The sequence below is a fragment of the Meleagris gallopavo genome, chromosome 25 (genome assembly GCF_000146605.3).
Source record: "Meleagris gallopavo isolate NT-WF06-2002-E0010 breed Aviagen turkey brand Nicholas breeding stock chromosome 25, Turkey_5.1, whole genome shotgun sequence".
Taxonomy (NCBI): domain Eukaryota; kingdom Metazoa; phylum Chordata; class Aves; order Galliformes; family Phasianidae; genus Meleagris; species Meleagris gallopavo.
This window is the reverse complement of record NC_015035.2, coordinates 2,192,687-2,205,007: the sequence shown is the minus strand read 5'-3', so window position 1 is coordinate 2,205,007 and position 12,321 is coordinate 2,192,687. Positions and strand designations below refer to the sequence as shown.

Here is a 12,321-nt window from a genome sequence, read left to right as displayed (position 1 = left end):
TTTTCCCCCCTGGCAGCATGCTTAGCTTTAAAACGTGTCCCTAATTGCATGATGTCAAATTGCTGTGTGGTTCCATGTCACACAGAAAGCCCACTAATTATACAAGATCCAGGGAAGGGTGCAAGGAACACAGTGAGGGCTTTGTGTGATTTAATACGAAAATGGCTATTGTGCAGCTGCCAGCCATTCAGCCAAGAAAAGAAACTCAAATCTGCCTTTATCACTATGAGACGTTTAACTAATTTTTTGCATTAGCTATTTAATGGAGTACACAGGTTTCCAAGAGCCAAAGCTCTGTCTTCACAAAACGTTCCTAACTTCTGCTGCGACTCCACAGAGCCCTTTGTCAAAGGGCTTTTCTCATCACTGAACTCGAGGAGGCACCTGGACAAACAGCCACGAGCTTTAAGGACGTCACGCAAACACGAACACGCAAGGAGTTCACACCTGTCACAAACCTGACCTCACGCCTACATACAAAGAGATGGAGTGAGTGCATCCAGGCGTTTCAGCCCTGTCCCTCTCCCAACCCATCCGTGGATGTGCAGGGCTGCCTACTCACGGAAGCATTGGGGGATCTCCCCGCTCCAGGTCCCGTTCCCCTCGCAGGTGAGCACGGCAGGCAGGGACAGTTGGTACCCCTCCAAGCAGGCGTAGCTGATGCTGGAGCCCCAGCTGAAATCCGAGCCCACCACTTTGCCGTTGGGGATGGCTTGTGGGGATTTACAGACGATGGCTGAATGAAAAACAAAGGCAATTTGCAGCTCCCTCCGCTTCTCAGCAGAGTTATTTCCATTAAGAAGCAAATTCACTTAGGATCAAAGTCACGCTCTGCTCTCAAAGAACGGCCCCTGGGACGGCCCTGCAGGGGGCTGTGCAAACTTCCCCAGCTGTGCGTGCAGCTGTGAACCCTGGGATTTTACTTTGAAACTTGGAATTAACGGAATCCCTGATCTCTGAGTCTGTGTTCACTTCCAAGTGAAGGAAGGATCCAGCCTGACTTAGTGAGAAAACTCATCTAAGGCTCCCTGAAAGATTCATGCATTTTGGACAACCTGGCTGAGTCTCAGATTAGCAGCTGAATCAATAACCAGTCTGTATTTCACTCACTCCAGGGTGTTTTAATGTGACATTTTTGCAGTGCTTTGCTTTTCAGCTCAGGGGAGCACTGGGAAAGATGCTAAGCTCATGTAAATCAACCTGGCCTCCAAATGAGACTGTGGCCACATTCTGTATTGCTCCTGCAACATTAGCTCAGTGGTGAGAATGAAAGAGGAGTGTGAGAATTGCTCTTTACAGCCTCTGAAGGAACTGGAGTAAATTTGGAAGTTTCTACGTGGTCTGCATACATCAGAATCCTGACAGTTGAATTTTCCAGATTGTAAAAGAAGAACAGAGATGCTGCTGCAAGTCTTATCTACACGTGGTGGGAGAGTAAAACACTGGCAGAAGAGATCCAGCATGTCCCACAACTGTTCTATTACTTCCCTTTCCTATCTCTGAATTACAAAGGCAGTCTCAGAATGGAGAAATAATGAAAGGAGTTTGAAGAAACATTTTCCAGACTTCCAGATGATGCTCAGAAAGTGTGTGCCTGTGAAACAGAAAGCCCCATTCAAGGCTGATCTGAGTTCTTGTGAAGAGTCACTTAGCTCTCAGCGCTCCACTTTCCCTTTTCCCCGTAGGGATAATAGCAATTCCCTCCCTCCCAGGCATGTTGTGATGACTGATAGACCTAAAGCTGGCACGGTCTTCATGCTCTGCTGACAAATGGGGTAAGTGCTGTAAACATGGGAGAAAGACTGAACGACAGGACCGAGAAACTCCCAGGTGTGCTCAGGCACTGCGCTGCAGCTCATGGAACCACAGAATCATCAAGGATTGAAAAGACCTCCAGAACCTTCGTGGCACGTACAACTTACATCCTCCACCATTTACACCAACCAGCCTTACCCTTGCAGGCAGGTTTGGTGCCGTTCCAGGTTCGGTCTTTTGTGCACATCAGAGAGGATGCTCTGTCCGACTCCATCATGTACCCAGGCATGCACTGGAACACCACTGTTTTGTTGTAGGTAAAATCACTGCCCAGCCTAATGCCGTTGGCTGGCACACCTGGGTCACCACAGTTGATCACTGCCAAAAGAAGAGAAAGAAGCATTTCTGGCCTCACCATCCCTCATCTCATGGTCCCAAACACTTTTCAGAGCAGGATGCGACCCCCTAATTGCAAAGCTGGGCTGCAGCAAGTGGAGAAAACTTAGAGAGCTCCCTTCAGCCAGCTGGAAAATACAAACCCAGAGCAAGAGTTTTCCATTAGGCAGTCACAGGGGCTGCAGGCAGAGGGACGGCTGGTACCAGGCAGCTCAGCTGAGTTTCTGTGAGCACTCAGTGCCAGCGTTTCCCAGTTTGGCACCCAGGGGCCCATCCCAGTGCTCACCTGTGCACTCTGGGCTGGTGCCTGTCCACGTCCCATTCACTGTGCAGTGCCTGCTCAGCACACCAGTGGAGTAATAGCCCTCCCTGCATTGATATATGATGGAGCTGGAGAAAACCAAGCCGTCGTTAAACAGAACCCTGGCGTTGCTGGGGGTGCCTGGGTTCCCACAGGAGATAACTGGAAAGCAAAACAGCAGAGTTACTACAAGACTGAACGAATGAAAAACCAAATCAATAAAGCTTCCATCCTGCAATCAATCGACTGTTTGCCCTAGAAGTGAGATTAGCTGCAAAGCCACTGGCCCAGACCACTCAGAGCTGACTTCGTTCCCAGCTGGTCCCACAGCTCTGCCCTGCAGCACACCCTGGGGAGGTGGGTGCCCCTTGGGAACCCATGGCTTTGCAGACCTCAAAGGAATGACTGCCCGGAGCTGCTGCCCTGCACTGAGCACTGCTGCTGCACTGCCCTCCCACTGTGCTCTCCAGGGGAAGAGAAGGCTGTGGGATGCAATTAGAGGTCTGCCAGAACCCAAGTTTTATGTCTGAGGCACCGCAGCAATAAAAGGGCTTCAGAGTGGTGCACAAAGTACTGTCGTGGCAAAATAAGTGCCTGCAATAATTGTATCAGCCCTCATTTACACTGAAATTGCAGGACATCAAAGAAAATCCCAGGTATTGAGGAAAGGCTCAGGCCACGGGCTCCCAGACCTCTGAAGGGAACTCCTCCCTCCCTCCCTCTACCTGTGGTCCAGATGCAAAAGAAGCTGTAAGCATAAGGATGAAGAGGCTTAAACTTTTAAAATCACAGATTAAATATATATAGGATCGAATCACTCAAGTGAGCAGAAAGTGGGCAAGTAATTCCCTTTGGCTTCAGTGGGAGATGAAAAATGAATGAGACCCCAAAAGGAAACTGGTTTTGGTACTGTTTTTCTGAGTATAAATCCTAAAGACCCTGGAAGTCCCACGGTCATATCCACTCACATCTCCCGAAGCATTTCAAACCCAATCATCTTTAAACTAAGTCAAAATTCAAGAAAATAACCTGAAAATCAGCTGCATCAAATAGGGATTTCTTGGAGTTGCTACTTCTTAACCAGTGAAATATTTCAGGAAATGATTACTGCAGAACTCCCCACCGCGAGGTTTCTCAGTTTGCTCCTTTATCAAAAATAAATTTGGTTCCTGCAGTTATTTTTAGGATGTCTTTTCTGTGCAAACCCCTTGGATGGCTTGCTGAATGCAATGGGTATCTCTGCTGGAGACACAGAGAGCACCCTGTGCCACGAGGAACACCAGGGAGAGCATCACCAGCAGCAAAGCAACTCTGCCTGCTGACCAAAGAGTGCTCAGAGCTGCTGGGGAGATGTGTGTGACCACGACCCAAAGACCATCCTGTAGTAGGGGAGGGGTGGGCTGCATCCCAGGAGGTCTCCATCCCCACCAGCACATGCACACCTCCAATGCCTGCCCAGAGAGTGGGATTTTCTCAACAGCTTCAGGCCAAGCAGGATGAGAACTCTGGTTCCGAGCATCTCTAACAGGAGGTGGCACAGGGGGAACCAAACACCTGAAGTGTTCCTGAGCCTGAGAACCCAGCAGCTCTGGGAGCACCATGCTGGGGCGGTGGGACTTCGGCCTTCTGCTTACAGCCAGAGCTGCTCCCACAAACCTACAAAGCCCAGGGATGCTCCAGAGATCAGCAGTAATTAACGTGATTCCATTCCACACACCTGTTAGCAGGGCTGTGCTCTATTCTTTTACCAAACCAGCACCGATGGAGGGCAAGGTGAAGTGCTGTTCATCTGTTATGGAGCTGAACACTCCCAGCCCCACGCAGCACTGATGGTTCTGATGCTAAGGAGGAGGAGGGCACCTGCAAGGAGCAGCATCCTGCTCCTCAGGTCATGCAGGAGGAAAGACTGCAGGCTGGGAGCTGCTATCACACAGCACAGTGCATGTCTGACTGCTCTAGGTGGCATGTGAATACTGCGTCCTCTGTGTGTCCCTCACTGACCTCACCTTCATCACACTGATCCTTCTGGACTTTGCTGCCATCGGAGCACCCGGCTGAGACGCTCTCCTAATGATGTCTGACACATCAGGCACAGCCTGCAGGGCCTCACAGCCTTCCCTCCAGGGCTGGTAATTTCCATGCTGTTTAATTTAACCAGTAACCCACATTCCACCTAACTACGCAGAAAGAAAAAAGCAGCCTGAGCCCAAATCCCAGCCCTGCCACCTCCCATGTCCTCAGCAGTCAGATTGGGATGAGACAAAACTCAGCTCCTTCCCTCCATTATCGCTTTAAATGAACACATTTCTGTCTTCTGCAATTGAGGAAGAGCAGCCAGGGTTGCGTCTCATTTTGGATGCAGCTTTAATTCATCTGGTGAAACAATAAACATTACGAAAACAAATATTCTGCTCAGCTGAGAGGAGGAGGGAGTGTACAGGAGAGCACAATGGGCCCCTCCTGCACTGCCCCTGGGAGCACCAGTTGGGCAGGAAGGAGGAGAAAGAAGGAAATACTACAATGCAATTTCCATCTTCAAAACGTGCTGCATATCAATGGTAAATGAGGCCTGAAATCTGTGATTTTTAGGAAGCAAAGGGAGCTGCTCTGAGTGGGCACAACAAAACCAGAGCTGCGTACAACTGACTGAAGCAGAGTCCCACGATGCGTCCCTCCAATTAATTTAATTGCACACCATTTGTGCATTTTGGAAAAACCAGCTGTGGTTCCCTCCTGTTTCCAAACTCCTTTGGTTTTCACAGAAATATTCCAGCAGGTGAAAGGCGCTCGTTACTGCTGGGCCTGAGGTCACCCTCCCCTCAGCCTGGAGCTCCTCTCCCCTTCCATCCACACTGCAGGATTTGCACGCTGTCCTCTGCACCTCTCTGCACTTACACATCCATCTGCAGCCGAGCAGACTGAGCCCCTGTGCTCACTTTGCAGCTGATCTGGAGAGCAGTTTACACCGAACCCCAGGCAGGTGTGTGCCAGTGGCCTGCAGAGCCCCATCAGCTCCAACTGTGCTCAACTGCAAGGGCTGAGAGCTGCTCAGCTGGATGGCTGATGCCCTACGGAGGCACTGAGTGCTGAGCTGGGGCTCCTCCACTCCCCCCGAGCAGCTCTGTGCCCTCAGAGCACTCTCCTTCAGCCTGAATTCAATCCCCAAATTAACCCCTCTCCTATAAATACCTGTTTCCAGAAAGTTGAATGCAACGCTCCAAGTGCAGCCATAAGAACACCTCGCAGCGCCTGCAACTTGCTGTGAATGCAAATGACAGAGACACAGCTCGCTGCTCATCGCTGCAAATTGCTTTCCTATATTGGCCAGTCAGCACTTAACGTTAAATGAGTACATTATGGGCATAATGTTATTATTATTCATAAAGTACAAAAAAAAGAATCCGCCAGGGATCCGTATTTTGGTGCCTCCGGAACCTGATGGGTTATTTATGCTGAGATTAATGAAAAGAACCTTCCTACTGAAAGAAAAAAAACAGAATGGGAAAAAAAAAACCCCAACCACCAAGACCTGAGCGTATTAATAACATGATTCAGTGTCTTTTCAATCAAGAGCTCCATCAATTTGGAATAAATTTCCAATTCATTTACAAGCTCTCTCTGAGCTTTTGGCTTTCAAATCAGCAGGAGAGAAGCACTTGCCCAGGTCTCCTCGCATTTGGTATCCTGCTTCTTTTTGGCTTTTGTTCTTTCTCCATTTGATTTTTAAACACTTTCATAAAACAGCAGCAGTAAGCAGCACAGCTCAGAGAACCTGGCTGGGGGTTTACCACATTGGATGATGGGGCCTTACTTGATTCCTTCAAATAGAAAAATAAGAGGTTTGGGTTTTTTTTGATACAAGAATCTGCTTACTGGTTCATAATTTGCACTTTGCATTTCTGCTCAACGCAAATGACTCTTGCACGTGCCAGTCCCAGCTTTAACACAGGCTTGAGGCTATTCACATCACTCACTCTGACGCATTTCTTTGATAAAGCATCAATTAACTACTTAGCGGTGCTAAATGCAGCCCTACGGATGTTTGGGAGGTGAAGAGTTGAGGCTGCCTCACGACATGGACAGACACAAAGAATCACAGAATGGTCCGGGTTGCAAAGGAGCACAGCGCTCATCCAGTTCCAACCCCCTGCTATGTGCAGGTTGCCAACCAGCAGCCCAGGCTGCCCAGAGCCACATCCAGCCTGGCCTCGATGTGTTCCATGGTGAGCAGCTCGGCTGGGATCAGTGCAGGAGCAATACCTTCACACTCGGGCTGCACGCCGCTCCAGGAGCCGTTGGCCTGGCACGTCCTCTCCGATGAGCCCCTCAGAGTGTAGCCAGGCTCACAGCTGAACCTCACCACGCTGTCCACACCAAACTCATCCCCCAGCCCGATGCCGTGCGATGGGATCCCCGGGTCGCCACACACACCCTGGCTGCCTCCTGTTAAGAAGAGAGCATGACACCATCAGAGCAAGCAAAGCTCAGGGCACGGCTCTTCTCACCCACCTGCACTTTCGGAGGACCAACGCTGAGATTGGGATCGTGTGGCTGACTCAATTTAGCTCCACGTGATAAGTCCCCCGAATCTGGGAGCCCGCTGTTTGTAAGCAGGTTGCAAAATCTGGCCGTAACTCCTGCATCTCAAGATGGAGTCCTACCAGCTGGAGCTGCTTGCCGTGGCAGCTGCTCCAGCAGACAGCAGCTTGGTTGCCAGCATCAGTCATGTGGATGGTTTCCCTCCAAGCAGAAATTACAACATGCTCCAGGCCACCTCAGCGAGCCCCATTGTATTTGCAAAACAAGAAGCTGTTGGGTTTGGAGCGCAGAGGCGAGAGGGATCCAGCTGAGAACCATCCGCTGGTACAAGTTGTGAACACTTTGTGCTGCTGGCTCTGTGTCTGGGGATGGGAGGAGGGAGCAGCTGGAGCGGATGCCTCGTTGGGGGCTGCTGGAGCAGGCTGGATAAATGCCCACCTCCTCGCTGTCTGGTTTGGGCTCGCACCGCGTACGCCTGCTCTTGGCTTTCTCTGCTAATGATCTGTGTAAACACAGCGAGCCCCAAGCCAGAAAGAACAATTTCACTCCAGCAGCTCACAAGGAAGGTCCCAGTTCCCGGCCCTGCTCCGATTTGCTGCAGGTACAACCTTTGCAGTGTAACATGTAATGTAAAATATAATGAACGTATTCATCATCTGGGGAAAAACACTCGCTTTTAGAGAGAAGGGGGAAAATGCTCCAGGCTCAGCATTTCCTTCATGCTGACTTGGACCAAAATCCTTTGTTTCACCTTGCAGAAGCTGTCATCACACTGGAGAGACCTGCACACCAGAGAACCTTTGGCAGGAGACAGTCAGGACCTATTCTGCTCTCAGCTTCCACCCTGGGCTGAGAAAGGGCCCTGGAGAACCTCCCCTGGGCAAAAGCCAGAGCCATGAGCCTCTGCTCTCCTGCCCCAGCTTCCAGCAAGGGCACAGAGTAGGAGGGCACAGGGAAATGAAGCACCAGGCCAAATTTGTGTGTTCTTGCTACAGTAAAGGAACGTGACCAGTGGTTTAATTACTCATTGCTTTGGTCATTGTACCACCCAAGTTTGGTGTAATAAGAGGGGAGAAATCTTCAACCCTGGTTCTGAGGGTGTTCATGGGGCCCCAGTGCAGGCAGCACCCACCAGGACCCATCAGCACTGCTCCAACACTGCTGCCGTGATGTCCTTAAGAAAAATCACACACAACAGATGTCAGCAGAAACTCAGAGTAATGCTGAGCATTCCAAACATCCACCCAATAACATCACAGGAGAGACAGTGAAAACCACAGGGGGAAGGAGCATGAACTAGAGCAGAAAACCCTTTAGAGCAGCTACAGATCAAGAACTCCACTCTGCAGACACAGCTTCTGAATAGGAGGACGACTCTGCCTGATTTCTTTTCGCTTTCCAAAGCAGAGGTTAAACTTGGTCAAGTACAGCAGCTAAGTGTAAGTGGCATAATTAAAAATTAACACTTGTCCCAACTGCTTTGCTCCAGCTAAGTTCTCATTTTATCTGCAACTCTGCTCTCCACGGAACGACTGACAGGATGGCATGGAGAGGGCTCTGCACAGCATCCTCCAGTTATTCAGCATCTTTCCTCCCACTGGAGGCCGTCAGCTGGGATCCCAGTGCCCTGATCTCAAGAAGGCTTGGCAGCACATCCCTTTGTATCCCCCACAACTCTGATTTGTCTCCTTAGGGACATTTTGGCTCATCAGGACGTTTTCAGTGCAAGACCCTTTCTCACTGGCACGGAAGCAGAGATGGAATCCTGATGCCAAACTGTTCCCAGCTGATGTGCTGAGAGCCGGGACAACTTGTGGTGCCTCAACAGCAGATGCCAGGCCCTGGAAAGGGGCCACACATGCTCTTTTTCTGGAACACATGAAAAAGAGGGTCGGATACTGCAGTTGGATGGAAGAACCCAATTTTTCACAAGACACGTTCGCCCTGTACAGAGAAAACTGTAAAGCAGCAGGCTGCAGTACACCTCCTGCCACAAACATTTGCTGCAGTGATTTATTCCTCCTCTTGCAAGCCGAGTGCTTTACACTCTGCCAGTGCTTATCATCCAAGTTGCAGGGGACCTGATAGCTAAGACGGTGATTTTCAGCATCCCGCCATCCAACCCCTCCCTCCGCAGCACTCGCATTCCTGCACTCAGCAGAGCTGTCCTGCTGTCCCCCCTCGGGCTGCAGCCCGTCCCCACGCCCAGCTCACCTGAGCAGTGTGGCAGGGAGCCGCTCCAGCGCCCGTCCAGCTGGCACATGCGTGTGGAGTTGCCGATCAGAGCCCGCTTCCCCAGGCAGCTGTAGCGAACCACGGAGCCGACGGTGTATTTGTCACCCGAGATCTGAGCGTGGGGCGGCGAGCCCGGGTGCCCGCAAGAGACCACTGCGAGAGACAGATGCAACAGCCTCAGCCACGAGGGAACCTGCTTGGGGCTTCTGCTGGCACTTTGTAGCTCAACCCACGCAGCTGCCCCAGAGATGCCCACCCCCAGGGGATGGGCTCACACTGAGAGCAGACCCTGCATCGCCTCCTTCTGAGGGCACATCGTGCAGGGCACAGACCCCGCTGAGGGGCTGCGCATCGCTGCCTTGCCCGAACACCGACAGGCATCTGCACGTTCCTCAGAGAACCCTTCTTAACCTCAAACCATTCCATGCACATCCTCACCCCCCGCTCTGTCCCGGCAGCACAGAGCTGTAATCGATGCTGTGTCACACCTGAGCAAATTATCCCGGCGGATTCCGAGCGCTGCTCGCTCAGCCATCACCAGTAAAGAAGCACCGCTAACAATAATTAATAGGTTTACTTTAGCTTGGCAATCAAAGCGGAGACAGCGAGGGTGTTGACAAATATACCGACAGATCTAGGGGCTATTAGACAGGTCTGGATGAGCATTCTCAGCCTAAAGACCACGCATCGCTCGGCTGCTGAAGGAAAGCATCCGTAACGGATATGTTCTCTCCCTCTGCTAGAGTCTAAAAATACAAATACTGGCATTAGGTAGAAAACATGATGTATGCCTCAATAAAAGGAGAGCACGCTTCTGTTTGGGCATGTGGGCGTTGAAATATATTGGCGCAGAGCTGTGACTAAAACCAAGGACGCTTTGCAAAGAAATGGGTTTGATAGCTAATACTTAAACTCACACTGTAACTAACAATTTAATAACAGATACTCCGGCAGACTCAGCTAAGCTTAAAACCTGTGGCAGTATTGAGGTTTTTAAGGGATTTATGTACACAGCAGGCAGACTGCTCCTTCTGATGTGCTGGGCTCAGCTCCCATGTGCTCTCCTTCCTGGACTTCTCTCCCACTCCTCAAAGGAGATCAGCTCTGCTTTTTATTCCCCCCCAAACCAGGCATGAGACAAGATTCTCAGCACAAGCCTCTCCAGCATCAAGCTTCTTAGCTTCTGTTTTAGAAAGTCCCCACTAATTTTGGGTTCCCAGCTATAAACACTTGGAAGGAATCCAGGTTTCAGCACTGAGCACATCCTGACTTTGACACGCAGAGAACAGAGATGTGCAAAAATCTCTCCAAGCTTTTACGCCTGCAGAATCCAGATATCAGTTGTAGAACTGACCTGGCTTTCCAAAGTGCCCACAAATCCTCCCAATCAATGGATGTTCAGCATTTTAGGGAAGGAGATCCCTTTTGCTCAGCTGAGCAGCTGTGGGCTGGAGCAGCCCGAGGAAGCAGATTTTGGTTTGTAAAGGCAACTGCTCGCCTGGAGCCCCTGCAGCTGTGTTAACACGTGGTTATCACTTGTCGCTTCCCCACGGCCTGTGCAGGGTGCTGTAAACACGAGAAGGTGGTATGCTGCTAACAAAAGCAAAGGAAAACGTGCCAAAGTTTCCTGCTTATAACTCGGTGTCAGAGGATAGAACAAGAGAAAAGAATTGGTAGTGGCTTTGGAACAGCTCAGCTGATTCAAACTTAAGAAGCTCCATTTCTGACTGCTTTAGTGATTTGTTATGCTGGGTGACAGGAGATCACAGTTGCTTTAGCCTCTATAAAGGAAATACCAGCACAGCCCCACGTCTCTGTTCTGGCTGTTGGCTTTTTTTTTTGCCTGCTTGCAATACCGACCCCATAAAACACTTTCATTTCCTCCTGGATGACTTTCACATCCCAGGAAAGCTCCCCATGCTCTGCCTTGGGCTCCTGGGGCCAAACCTCCTGGCTGCAAACGCTGAGGGCAGAGCAGAGCCTGTCCTGCAGAGCCAGCACTGTGCTGGGGGCAATCCCACTGACTGAATCGAACTGAATTCCATTCAATGCCTGGGGAGCTCCTGGGTGAGGCACTACTACTGCAGCACATGACCCATATGGGCATTTTGTGTCTTCCTACATGTAAAGTCCTCTACACTACTGGAAATAAAGCCAAAATCACTGCCCTGAACCTCCCAATTTGCTCTGCAAACCACAGTGGCACACAGGGCCAGGACACTTTGAGAAAGGCCAAAAAATGTAAAGGAAGAGTCAAGAAACAGATCCTCTTTACCACCTGCTTTGCAGCAGAACAAAGTCCAGGTGTGTTTCACCACAATGCCATCTCCCTTCCCTGAAGCCATGGGGATGAGTGGGTGGAGTGAAGCTCAGCCATGCCCAGCTAAATACACTCTGTCGTTGGTCAGGCTAATTGATGCTGTTCCCTATGAAGGTCTGTGTTTCAGAAATGATTTTTCTCTTCTCTACCCACAGTATTTCTGCTGGAGCCACACGGAACCAGTGTGAGCTGCCTCCCCTGCAGAGGGAAACAATCTCTGTCTGAAGAGATTTCTCTCCTCAAATCTCTTCTTTCCCTCCTGTGGGCAGGACCCAGAGGCCAGAAACATTCTCGTGGTTACAAAGGGCTCTGGGTTCAGACTTCTTACAAGAGCTTTCAGCCAGGTGAGCACCAGGAGAGCCGCATGGAATGCAAACGCGTGGCAGGTTTGTGGAGCAGGGCTGGAAGCCCTAATACTCAGGTATTACTCTGAAGAACTTACAAAGACACTGTGGGAGGGCACGGTCCCAAGTGCCATCCCCCTGACAGGTAAGGACGTGTGTACCCAGTAAGTAATATCCATGGCTGCACTGATATGAGACAGTTGTTCCAAAGCTGAATCTGTGAGGACCACTCGGCTGCACTTGACGGATGCTGTTTTCCAGGTGCCCGGGGTCAGTACAGTTTACAACTGCAAACAAACAACAACAACAACAACAAAAAAGTACAAAACAAAGGGTGTAACAAAGAACAAAGGATTCTTCAAAAAATGAGCAGGAAAAGGGGAAGAAACCACAAGGATATATTCCACAGTTTGGGGTGGTTTTTTTTTTTT

The 12,321-nt window shown here is 50.3% G+C and overlaps 1 protein-coding gene across 1 annotated transcript; it reads right to left on the bottom strand.

The window, feature by feature from the left end:
• On the bottom strand, nt 1-12,311 carry LOC104914285 (CUB and sushi domain-containing protein 2-like). Its single transcript, XM_031556793.1, has 6 exons — nt 11,989-12,311; nt 9,206-9,379; nt 6,713-6,895; nt 2,438-2,614; nt 1,954-2,133; nt 1-736 (listed from the first exon to the last, which is right to left on the bottom strand). Exons 2-6 carry the CDS (start codon nt 9,252-9,254, stop codon nt 555-557), a joined length of 771 nt encoding a protein of 256 aa, XP_031412653.1. The 5' UTR covers nt 9,255-9,379; nt 11,989-12,311; the 3' UTR covers nt 1-554.
• Between the last annotated feature and the right edge of the window lie 10 nt (nt 12,312-12,321).